General features: G+C 45.7%; 1 protein-coding gene across 1 annotated transcript in view; it reads left to right on the forward strand.

Moving 5' to 3' along the window:
* Positions 1-13,091, forward strand: part of CADPS (calcium dependent secretion activator) — a 203,395-nt gene that overhangs the window by 103,698 nt on the left and 86,606 nt on the right. Inside the window, exons 10-11 of the mRNA XM_035546629.2 lie at positions 6,029-6,137; positions 6,990-7,202. Coding sequence (XP_035402522.1) covers positions 6,029-6,137; positions 6,990-7,202 — 322 coding nt within the window. The remainder of the gene's footprint in view (positions 1-6,028; positions 6,138-6,989; positions 7,203-13,091) is intronic.

The raw sequence follows: 13,091 nt of genomic DNA on the forward strand, positions 1-13,091 counted from the left end.
TTTGCTCAACATTTGGTGCAATGTAAAGTGTTCTGCCGTACATCAAATATAAACAAGAAACACTCTCTATGCAGTCCCTCAGATGTAGTTTGAGCATATTGAACATGTCAGCAGGCAATAAAGATGGAATAAAAATACTTTGCTGTCCGTATGTTTGTCATTTGCTTTTCATGCAATGCAAAGGATGGGTGCTGATACGAACAGGGATTGGCAGCAAAGGTGTTGATGTCCAGAATGCTCTGAACTCTGCGGAAACACAGACAGGGAATAACCCTGGCAGGAAGGTGAGCTGGCTTACTTACAGAAAGAATGGACGAGGAGCAGCCTGCGTGTCAGGAGCTCAGGCATCAGCGCCAGGCTCCTGCTGGCACCGGAGCCAAGAGTTAGAGCCCATAAAGTTCCTGTGGGGTATCGTGGTCAGTGCGTGACACGGCTAAGAGGACAGGGATCTAAGTCTGGATGAATGAATGTTTTCTTTCCTATCCCTTGTCTCTGTCCCTTACCTGTAGCATCTTCTGCTGCAATTCCATCTCCTCTTCCCTCCCTCGCGGAGTAACCTCATCCTCCAGGTCCTGTGTCCTCTCCTGCCCCGCTTTCCCCATTTCAGGTGGAGGCAGCTGGTCCAGCCTCGGTTCCTTCAGTGCTGTGCAGTGGTGTCTTGTGCCAGAGGTTAAGAAATTCACGGTAATAAATACTCAGACTCTTCCTAGCCATCTAAACAAGGCTCAAAGGTGCCAAGCTGCGTAGGCGGCACGGTGGAGGAAGGTGCTGATGGCAGTTTGGCTCTTTTCTGTCAGCGATGCCCCGCCGGGATGAACGGGGGCTTTGCACACGTACATGGAAAAAGGAGCTCTACAGGGAGCATTCCCACTGCGGCTTGGCTTCTGTAAGCCCTGGAGAGAAGGGGAAAGGAGCAATAACTCACTTGTAATTTGGGTGGAATAATCCCTCGCACCTTCTGTGTCTGTGTAGCTGCGAAGGCAGTACAGGAGATGGTTTGTTTGGGTGTAGTGGGTGAGAGCAGTTCCTTTGTGCCACTCCTGGAGCTGGGCCCTACCTCTTCAGCACATGCCTTGCTGGGGGGGTTTCGTTCGCCCCCCGGTAAGGGTGGGCAGCGCGGAGCAGCTTGCAGAGACAGTGCATGCGCTCCTCCAGCGTGCACCCATGCGACGGAGGGGATAGTTTCCTCTTTCGAATGAATCGCAGTCCTCTCTGCACGCTGCCCACCCTTCTCGTAGACACCCTTTGAGATGAGCAGCAGAAGAGCAGAATACTGATTAGATGTAAATTACATGGCAGAGACTCGTTACTTGCCTAATTTTAAATCCTGAGATATGCAGCGTGAAAGCGATGGCAGAATATGGCCCTGAGCTTGGATGGAAATGGTCCGCAGCATCGCAAGTGAGGAAAATGCTTCGTAAAGGCAGCAGTCATGCCAGTGGCGGTGGTAAGCGAAAGCAGTGGGACAATTTAGGGCAGCGTTCTCTGTGACTGGTTAGGAAAGAAATTGTACATCCAGCACAGACGTTATAATTGTTTCCTAAGTTGCTATATCGGCTGCCTGAGCACAAAATACAATTTTCAGCCAGTTTGTCAATTGGACCCTTGCTCACACGAAAGCTGGGATTTCTGGGAGCTGACAGAGCCTGTATTAATTCTTTGCAAGGTCTGATGTCCTCTACTGGCAACAACACTATTGCTGCTTTTGGTGGGCTTGCCAGCTTTGCAATAGGAAATCTCTAATGATTCTTAAGGGCAAATGAATTAATTACATCGAGATTTCAGACTGAATCTGTTTTACTCTTGTCATAACCCCATTTCTGTGCTCTGGCAGCATATGGGAAGTAACACTCCATGGTACCTGGATGACATGTCTGCTGAGTAGCTTGAAGCAGTTTTCAGCTGAGTGTGTCTGATGGTGTTTGCAGAATGCTGTTGGAAGCAGATCAGCTCTCTGCAGATTAAAACCAGTTGCAGTGTCTTCGCCTGGATCTATTGTTCTAGTGACAGACTCCCTGCGCTCATTATAGTTTAGACTAATGGTGACAGCTCCTGCTTTTAGCAAAACTCAGCCGACTCGGGATAAAATGAAATGAAGTAAGTATTCAGTAACTCCAGATAGCCAGCAGAACTGGAAAATAATTTGGCAGAATTGCAGTATACTACACCAGCAGTCCTAGATGGTAGTCCTCAGGTCAAGGTGAATGACCCATAGCTGGTCCCTGTCATCGTATTAAATCATGTTTTCAGTTAGGCCCTCGCTGAAAACTGGGTGTAGGTGGTGATTCCTGAGAAACCCTTGGGTGTTGATGATACAAAATGTTTGGGAACTGCTGGTTGAACAGCCGCACAGCTGGCTCCACCTGGCTGAAGCAGAGCCTGCTGTCCTGTCTGCACAGGGCGAGCTGCTGTGGCGGGCACGGCTTCCCATCCCGCAGACCTGCCCGAGGAGAAAACACGCACACCTCCCACTTGGAGGCTAGGACAACTGCTATGTGCAATTGTTTAGGGATGAACGGATGTGCTGAGATGTGAAAACCATTGTTTTCACATTTGTTTCTTTAAGCCAGATCATTTCCTCTGCTCATTTGTGTCAGTAAAGGGCTCGGGAGGCAACATACAGCTGCAACCAGAGGACAAGAGTCTCCCATCAAAGTGGAAAGCTGTATTACAACTGGCAGTATCTTAGCACAGTTTCTCTCCCTTGGGACAAAATGCATGCCGTTAATCTAGGAAAGGTCCATTTAAGAATTTAACCCAAGCGGGGCGGTGTTATGTCAACACGGGGAAATGGGGAAGCGAATGACTGAGCTGTGTGGTGCTCGGAGTGCGAGGGATGACAATTAACAGGTTTGAGCAGGATTCTCGGGCACGTGGTGCTGGCTAGGGCAGGAGTACTTGGTGGAAAAACAGGGATGAAGTCAGTACTGGTTAATACAGATCTTCTGTATGTATTAATCAGTCGGGTTATATAGCTGGTGACAGAATATGGTCAAGTGCCAAGAAAGTCAGATCTAATTTAGCAGTCTGGGAATAGTGAACTTTGGCATTTGTCTCCAGCTGTCTGTTTCCCCTTTTCTCAATTTCTTTGTCTTTTTCTCTTTTTTTTCCTCCTACTTTGTTTCTCCTGTTCTTCTGTCTCAAATTATTTTTCAAAGCGTTTTCCCTTTTTTGTAAGGAACCAGCCAGGGCAGCCTTGGATTATTTCCCTTCTTTTAGTTTCGCTCAGTTCAGCTTCCCTAGATGCTCCTTTCCTGGCCCTCATCTAGTCCCTGGATGAAGTCCCAGTTGCTCTGAGAGTTTGTCCCTCCCTGGGCAGAGATTTCTCCTCTGTCTTCCTTCGGTTTCCTCTCTACCCGAGTTTTTTTCAATTACTCAAACCATTCATCTCGCCCATCCCATCTGGTCGCCCTCATACTCAGCTACGGTTCAGTGTGAACTCAGCAGGCTGTAAGATTAATTTCTGCTATTAACTGTTTCACTTGTCTGGCCACTTCTAAGCTGCTGCAGAAGGCAGGCTCTGCAACACGCCGTGTTAGAGGACTGATGAGAGGCAAGCTGCCATCTCCACTTGACCCTGCAGCACTGCTCAGCAGCAATGCGAGATTGGGACATACCACGCTTCCTAGGATCTCATTTTGTAGGATTTTTCTTTAACATCACTCATAAATGGAAGGAGCCACATCTCACTGGTAGCCAGGGCATCAGTTTATTTCTGACCCCAAGCAGTAAAGCTCTAGGCTGCAAGATGTGGCATGGCAGCCCTTGAAGCTGCTAGCTCGAGTTGTTTCGGTGCAGGCACTCTGCACGGCACTGTTGGCTCCTTTTCCGGAGGACATCAGCAGCAAATAGCTGTCTCCTCCTTCCAGCCTGATCCGAGCTTGCCTACTGCCAGGCTCGTGAGTGACCTCTTGGTCAACCTGGGCCTTGGGCTTTGGGCTCGAGCTGCATTAGTGGAGCAGCAGTTGGACGTGATCCCAGAGGAGAGCTGGCCCCACACGTTGTAGACTGGCCTGTAGGTGTCTGTTGGAGATTTCTTGTAGTAATGATGTAGACCAGCTTCTTCCAGGGGAACCATGTGAATGCTAACAGGAGAGAGCAGCTTGCTTTGCACCTATCCCAGCATGGCTCCGCCAAAGTCTTTCATCCACATCTCTTCTGTAACTTTTAACATGAGAGGTGTAAGCTTTGAAAAGCCTCTATGTGTTTCTGTCTGTTATGGTTGTGTTGGTGTGGTTGCCTTATCGATAGAGATGAATAATATTTACTGGGTCCAAAGGTGAGATGAGTTATTTGTACATGAGGAGGAGCTGGAAATTCAGGCCTCATCTTCAGAGCCAGAGCAGAAGAAACTCTGACCTACTGAAAGGATTTTACCTGTTGCTAAAAGTTTACAGGATTAAAAAAGCATTACTTGTATCAATGTTTCCCATCAATGTCAGCGTAGATTAGCAGCGAATCATTGCAGGAATTGAATTTATCTTGTAGTCCCTAAGTTCAGGCTGTCTAAGGCAGAGAAACCAAACCCCTGCCATTCGGACGAAAGCAGCAGGATCTTATCGTAAATAAAGCTCATTCGGGAGTTTGTCCAGGAGATGGCAGCAACACACTGCAAGTCGGGCTGAATGAGCAGGAGTCGCCTGAATGTTGTGCTGAGGGGCACTGGGTTAATTTTAGATTTCTTTGCGTTAATCTTTTTAATTTTTGTATTGCCGGTACGAGGGTACGCATTCAGCATGCAATGTGCACCGGTGTGCTCCTGCTATTGGTCTGTTACGTGTCAATCTTTCATCCGAGCTGGTAGCTCGAAGGAAGATGCAAGGTGCTGAAAGCATCACTTTTAGTCCTACTCCCACAAACGTGTTAATGATAGGGTTTATTCTTAGGTGGTTTCTGGAGCTGTTCCTGGAGGAAGGCTCAGCACAGGCAGGGGCTGCCGAGAGCAGGCTGGCAGCTAGCGGAGGCCCGTAGAGGGCAGCAAGATACCGAGCGCCGGCTGGGGATGCTGAGCCAATAGACGGCTCCCCCGACTTAAATAAATGACAGTTTATTAGTGATAGATGCCACCAAAATATATGCTGGGTGTGTATTTATAACAGAACGGTTTCTCTGGAGTTTGGAGGCAAAATCCCCCAGCTGCTTGCTTGATGCAGAGGGAGCAGCTGCTCGCGTGAAGCCCATCTTTCAGGATCTTTCCCAACTCCCGAAAAATGACGAGTACGATCCTCTGCCACCCACCAGAGTTTTAAAGATCCCTCGGAAGTCAAAGTTTCCTCCAGAGGTCAAGAAGATGTCCACCCTAATAAAATTACGTAAGGCGTCCGAGATGTGACACAACCTTCCCAAAGTCACTTGAAATCATTTGACAGTAAATTCCCCCGTGAGTTCCTAGCCTGGAGCACGGAGAATCCTCCCTTCTCCTCCCCTCTCCTCTCCGGCCGGGCTCCTCGCCGCCCATCCAGATCGCGGCGCGGGGAGCGTGAGCGGGGCCTTGATGCGGGCTGATGGCCTCCCGACGGCGATGGGAGGGCCTGGCAGAGCCCCCGCAGCCGAGTCGGCTTCCGTCAAGAGCTTGACATTGAATGCATCATGTCATGCAGATGGTACCTCAGAGGAGTGAGAGCTGCCATTTACAGCACTGATGACAACAACTGCCGAGATCAGTGGGATCTTAAGATTGCTTTAATATGACTGGCACCTAGCAATTTAGCTCGCATTGTTTGTGACAGGGTGTCACTCTTGCACTTGTCTGGGGATGAGTGATAGAGTTTTTTAAAGCGTGGCACTCCCTCGTCGGGAGGAAATTAAACCCCTGTATGTACCGATGCGGGGAATTAGGTGCCTGCCTCGGTAGGGGATGTTAAGAGAGTGCTTTGAGAAAGCGTGGTTAAAGTTTAGTGTGTCTCATAAGCAATGACTATCAAAATGACCCCACACACCCCAGTCCCTGTAAACCACATTCGTAAGCAGCTCGGAAATGCCTTGTCGTGGTCACCCGGTGCCATCTTAGCTTTGTGATTTCCTTCAGGTTAGTCAATATACGTTTGCTATGTGCAGCTACCGGGAGAAAAAAGCCGAACCTCAAGAGCTGCTGCAGCTCGACGGATACACTGTGGACTACACCGACCCGCAGCCAGGTAGGGCAGCCAGCCGCCTGCTGCCGCTCGTGCTCGCGGCGCTGAACGCAGCTCCCCAGCTGGGATCCTCCCTCCCTGCTTGCAGCTGAACTGTGATCAGCATTTATTGTAAATATGTTTGTGTTTAGACTGATCATTAGCTATTCATGACTTTACTATAAATAGATGGAAGGAGTTGCACAAGAAGAGGGAAAGACTCGTCTTTTTTGGGGAGCCTGAGTGAATTAGATGCGTACATCCCAGTGCAATTTGGCTGGGAACTGAATGCACAGATTGAGTGATAATCCTAACCTCTGCCTCCAGATTATATTCTCTAAATAAAAGGTTAGCAGCTGTGCCTGTCCTTATTGTAGAAAATATTTATGGGACCGACCCAGCATTTTTGCCTCTCCCATTTTCTCTCTGGTAGATGTATGTGAGGGGAAGGGGCAGGAAGGCCCCAGGTACCAGGAGGTGCCTGCTTGTGTACATGGTGCTGGGACACTCCTTCAAGTGGAGGAGCACCACCTTTCTTTTATTTCAGAGGGGCAACACACTGAGCGTGTTGATCCTCCCCATGCCCTGGATAATGGTGTCCCCCAGAGGAGACGATGAAAGACATAGTAGGTTTGTCATCAAGAACTTGATTCCAGCTTTATTCTGATGGTGGGGAGATGGGAAGAAGGGCGCTGAATTGGGGCAGAGATGGAAACGAGCATCCAGCCAAGCAGCTTTTGTGCAGGGCGAGCCCTGGGTTCGCTGGGGGGCACCCAGAGCGGTGGGGCTGTGGGTGGCCGGGGAATGCCCATTGCCAGCCTCAAAGTCTGTGGAAATCCGGTGCCACTTTCTAAGCCTGCCTTCCTCTCCTGGCAGGTTTGGAAGGTGGCAGAGCATTCTTCAACGCCGTGAAGGAAGGAGACACGGTGATTTTTGCAAGTGACGATGAGCAGGACCGCATCCTGTGGGTCCAAGCCATGTACCGAGCCACCGGCCAGTCTCACAAACCTGTGCCGCCTACCCAAGTGCAAAAGCTAAATGCTAAAGGAGGAAATGTTCCCCAGCTAGACGCCCCAATCTCTCAATTTTGTAAGTAAATAAGTTCTCCTAGAGGGCAGAAGTCTTTGATGGAAAGATTTTCTGCACTGATATGAATCAATATTCACGCACATGTTTTTGATTCCCAAACAGTTCTTTTTCATTATCATTAAGCTGCTTTTTACATCAATGGATCCAGAACCAGTTAATGTGTGTGTTTAACACAACCAAGCCCAAGAAACAAAATTCCTTGGGGAAATTGTCAATGATTATTTGAAAGTGCAATACTTGATAAATAAGAGACTGGGATCTGAGAGCCCAAGACCCGACTTGCTTTCTGCAGACACCCGTTTTACCCCCACACAATAAACTGCAGACCGAGATCAGAGCAATTCATTAGTGCCATTAGTTGTCTATCAAATGTATCACGTGCTCAGAACTACAGGTGCAAATCTTGCAAGTATGAAATGCACACAAAAAAAGAGGTCTACTGTTGAATATTCAACTGTAGGAAAACATATGGTATTTTTAACAGGTTGCTTTGCAGGCCAGTTAGATGTGAATTTAAAGCAATCATCTTTTAAGTTGTAGTTATGCAGCATGTCCTGTGCAGTTATACCCAGTTCTGTTAATTTCAAATTTAGAGCAATTTCTTTTGTCTTGAAAATGTAGTTTGATTCTGAACCAGACAAATTCTCTTCGCTCATTTTTTTGATGGAACCTCGGTAGCACATCTCAAATCCCTTTGTGGTGTAACATACAGCAGTTCTCGTTCATTTCAGCAAAAGTGAGGAATTAGTATGATAAAATAGAACTAAAATAAGGAAAAGTGTAAATATTAGTAAATTATAATTTTATCAGATTTTAACAGTTAAAATAGTCTCTAGGAGGCTGTTATGAGTTTTAATCCCTTGTTATAAGGAACTCAGAAAATCTACCCCGACTTACAAATATCATCTGCACATCTTTTTTATGGGTTTAACTTCTTCATGGTAATATTTATAAAAAATAACAGTGCAAGACATACATCTGTACAATCAATTTTAGAGCAGAAAACCGCTGTTTGCCCTTTTTGTGTGTGTGTCCTCCACATTTCTGCTTATTTTGGACTCCTGTCTGCCTCGCGTTGCTGCTGCTGTGAATGAGGATGTAGCATGATGCAGCTTGGTAGACACATAGGCAGTATTTCCATTTCAGTGCCCCTCATCCTGTTCATCCCATTCAAGTAACTGATTTGGGGGGGCAAAAGGTGTAAAGGATTGGGGTCTGGAGGGAAGAACACATCTTAGAAAGCCAAGATGGGAGGTAGGCATTGGCTTCCTACAAGTGGGTTGTGTTTACCTCTACCCAAAATGTTGAGTCAAAAAGTTGTAGGAAATACCAGGCACTTTCTGCTGGAGTTTATGGAGTCTTCATTTTGCCAGACCCGTACATGGGGTCTCCTGGAGAAGGAGGGGAGATCTTTTTCTCAGACACATCGTAATTGCCTGGCAGCACCTGCAGCAAAAAGCCTGCCAGGATTTTGGGGAAGGAAAGGAGGTGCTCAGGGCCATGAGGTGTTGTCACCCTGCACAGCCAAGTGCTGTGTGAGTGAGGAGAGCCAAACCCAAACTTAGGTTCCCTGGGAGATTTCACCCCAGGACCTGCAGGGCATCTGGGTGTCGGGATCTGACCTGTTTCCCTCACTCGATACCAGCTCCAAATCCAGATCATTCAGCCTCTTCATGCCACCACCCTCTTTCCATCAGCAATGTGTCTTCCTCACAAGCTGGGCAGCTTCAGGCTCCCCTTTTTGCTGGGAAATCCTTCCAGATGTGTTGTGCCAAAGGAAACCACTCGGCTCCTCACCCTGGTCATGACTTGCTTCTTCAGCATCCCCCAGGCTGCGCAAATAGTGTTTGTTCCTCAGTATTTCTTCCTCCTCCTGCTTTGGATCTGGATCCCTGTGGAACCTCTTGGTGCGCCGAGTCTTCATCCTGCAGGAGGAGGAGGGATGCATGCCGCAGTATCCCGTCATCTCAGCAGCAAGGCCTGCTCGTTTTTCATATTTTAATGTATGTATGCAGTGATGCTCATTGAAAAAAGTCATTGGGCACAGCAGTTTAATAAGAAGCAGCAGAAGTGAATCATGCATGCCACACATGATGGCTTATCACGAGTCTTAAATACACAAATACACTTCTCAGCTCCTTCAGTCTTTAAATTCAATCGTATCAAGTATTGCATTTTTAAAGGGTCTTGGTTTGTTACTGTTTTTTTGTTGTTGTTGTTGTTTTTTAATTATTTTTATTTTTTGACCTGCAGAAAGGTAAGGACTTTTGCAAGACATTTATCTTTATACGTGTCATATTTTTGTGCTTATTAGAGGCTATGGTAAATGAAGGGTTTGCAAAGAAGTAAATGTTAAGCAGTCTGATGAGTAACCGTCGTTCTAGCATTCATGTTGTAGCAGTCCGAGATGGCACATGCGCATGCATGCACATGCAGAGAAAATCCAGCCTTCCACTCCTGTAACAGAGCTGCCTGTTAAACAAACTTGAGAAGAACATATTTTGCTGTTTGAGAAACTTGGGAGCAATAGTGAATTCATTTGGTTCCCGCCTCATTTGAATTAATAAATACAAACTCAGAGCACTACTGAAATTCTCATCGGGCTTTCAATAGCAACCCTTGTCTTGGAAGTAAGCAGACAGCTCTGAACAAGGGTGGAATATATTTTATTTGCATTTGAAGTACGGAAAAAATAGATCCTGCTATTCATTAATTTTTGTATGAGTACAGTCCTTTTTATGTGGGTGAACAATCCCTGTTAGAGTGAAAAGTTTTGCTTTTTTATTTTGCTACAATTTGAAAGAAAAAATCCATTACCTCAAAGTTGTGCTTTTCTCCAATATTTGCATTATAAAAGAAAAAAAAACAAAACTGTTCTTGTTTACTGTTGAAATCATGCACAGTATTATGGTCAATAATGCTGCCAATACATACTACACCTTTTGGCAATATTTAAGCTTCATAAAAGTGGTCACTTGTCTGAAAGCATCAACCTTTGTTCGTTCTGTGTTAGTGATGCATTGAACAAAATTCCCAAACATGCTCAGCATTCATTTTTTTTGAAACCGTTTTCTTTTTAACATGAAAGATTGGTCAGTAATTGTCTTACGTATCACTTGTGGTTATATTTTATTTTCAATGTCTGTTTATATTTAATGACCGTTAATCACACCATATACAAAGAGTTGGTTGTTTTGCGAATTTGTAATGATTTGTTCCCCCATAATAAGTAGCTAGGTTTATTGAGCTTCATAAGAAATTTTTCAGCTGTGTTTTTTTATTTTTGGTTGGTTTGGTTTTCTTTAAGTTTCTTTTTCATTCTTTGCTTGAACCCAAATATTTAGCTGCTAGGTTAGGGCTCCTGTCTGCTTTCCTGAGCCTTGTTGCTAGTCTTTATGTTATTCTGGTTTGTTCCTTCTTACCCTGCTAACTTCTAGCTGGACTCAAGGGTAAGTGCTTCCCTGTAGCTAGCACAGCTCAGATAATCAGACTAGATTATCTGACATATGCAATGTGCTTTTTCTTCTCTTAAATTTCTCATGTTTAGATTTTGTAGTACAAACTTTCCATGTTATTTTCCTGAATTTAGGTTTGAAATGTAAGTTTCCATACTGAAATTAGGGTGCATGTGATGTTTGCATAATTGCCTTCTCTCCCTGGCTTTCACATTGGCATCAAGTGATCCTCTTAGTAAAGCCAATCATTAACATTTCTATTTTTCATTCCAAGATGTAAATATTAATTAACATCACAATAAAACTGTAAATAATACCTTCTTTTGTTTCATGGAATTTACATCTAGTTGACTGCTTACTGCCTGAAAACAGATCATTTTGCACTCTCACAATATCCTTTCCTTCCGTTCCGATGCCAAGCTTGGTGCAGTGCACCAGCGTGCGGGGCTAACCACGGACTCCTCAAAGCCTAGCAAGGTAGGGCAGGAGACCCGACGAGGTCTAGACGAGGTGCAGGACTCCACAGAAGCCAAAAAATGCCCCTCCACCTGCACGCATGCCTTGTGAGAGCAAGCCTGAGTCATCCAGGTTTGGTAGTTTCCTCTCAAGTCAACACAGCAGGGGATGATTTTGGCAGCGAAATACGTCAGGCACAGAGGGGCTGCTGCTGTTCCCCCAAATAATTGTAAAAACATCTTTTAGTGGGGGTCTCAGCCACCAATCAAAGCAATGCTTGCTAAAGGATAAAACAGAGGAATTATTATTTTGTCCTGTATCGTTACCTTTTCGTACTGGGACATCTGCTTTCAAAAAGATAAAAGCACAAACTCATGCTGTAAAAGAGCTTCCCTTCAGTCTTTGTTCAGGCATAAACACATACTTAAATACACAAATCCTCTATTGGTGCCAAAAGCTTGCTTCTCTAATACCTGGTGAGTGCCTGCTTTCCTTAGGAGGGAATAGCATCAGTGGGTCATGAGAGCTGGCAAATATGTATCCAGAGTATCTGAATGCAATTATGAGAAGGAACAGGTGGTGTCATCCCTCCTGGCCATCAATTGAGACTCCTTTTTTCTCCTTTCGCCTTTTGTTTCTTTTTCTTCTTTTTTTTTCTGTGTGAGTATGTACGTGTGTGTAACTATACCCCTGGGTAGCAGGCAGAATTCCTTCTCAGCAGACACTTCCTTTTTTCTTTCTTTTTTCTTTTCTAAATGTTTGGATTTCCAAAGAGGATTCTTACCAGACTTTACCGCAAAAAGTTTAATTTGATGGAAATACAGATTTTTGCCACTTTGAAAGAAAGAAAGAAAGAGTGAATGAATGAATGAACTTGGGTCTGGCAACATTACGTGTATTTGCACTACAATGCATTGCTATCCTGTTAGATTTTTTTATTGGTTTTGTGCTTTAATTGCTTTATTTTTGTTAGATAGATAGAGATATCATGAGAACGCTGCTGTGTCTTCTGTATTGTCAACTTGCAGATGCTTCATTGCAGGAATGCAGAATTAAAATGTTAATTCAGTTCTCACACAACTTGCATGAATTTGAAATATAGCCTGTAAATCACTTCAACGTGCTTTAAGAAGCATGGGGCTCTAACTTATGAAATATAAATTCGCAGGGTTCCACAGTCATCCAATTCAAAATATCTTTAAATAGCTATAAAAAAGCTGCAAAACAATGCTCTCTATTATAAATAGCTGTTCTAAAAATGTGCTTTTAACTTACTACACGAGGAATTATATAAGTGCGTAGTACAAATTCTTCTTCATTTAACTACCAAACGTCAGGTAATGTAGGTTTCAATTCAGTGCACAGTGTGTCTGGTGATGTACAGGAAAATTCTTAACCATTTCTTAAAATTGCAACTCGAGCAGGAAGGAATTTGTTTGCAGCAAGGGAAAAGCAATAAAACAAAGGAACAAGCAGCCGATTAAATTTCAAGCTACCTTCTAAGACGGAACAAGATGAAAGAGGAGGCCGTAGGCACCCAGCTGAGGGGCGAGCTGAGCCGGCTGAGCGCCGGGGCTGCTGGCAGGGCGGCGGCAGTGGGATGCAGCTCACCGCGATGCTGCTCGCCGCGATGCCTCTTGCCGCGATGCCGCTCGCTGCGCTGTGCACAGGGGGCGCAGCCTGGGACACGCACGGTCCCCTTTCGGCGGTGGCAGTGCCATGGTGCACCCGAGAAGGGGACGGGTAAGTCACGAGCCGTCGTTGCCAGCAGATCGCCCGTAAGCAGCGCTCTTGGCATTTTTAAGCCTGGCACGTTACCTTTCCCCCAGAACACCGCTATCTGCTTGTAAAGCCTCTCGCTCCATGCGGCCAAACAAAATGAGGTTCCAGGCTCTTCCCCTCTGTATGTCTTTCACAAGTTGCAGCCCGAGCGTGTAGCTAGCCCTGCACAGTCAGCCAGAGCACGAGGGGACCTCGC

Source organism: Cygnus atratus, chromosome 10, assembly GCF_013377495.2.
Source record: "Cygnus atratus isolate AKBS03 ecotype Queensland, Australia chromosome 10, CAtr_DNAZoo_HiC_assembly, whole genome shotgun sequence".
In the NCBI taxonomy this organism is placed as follows: domain Eukaryota; kingdom Metazoa; phylum Chordata; class Aves; order Anseriformes; family Anatidae; genus Cygnus; species Cygnus atratus.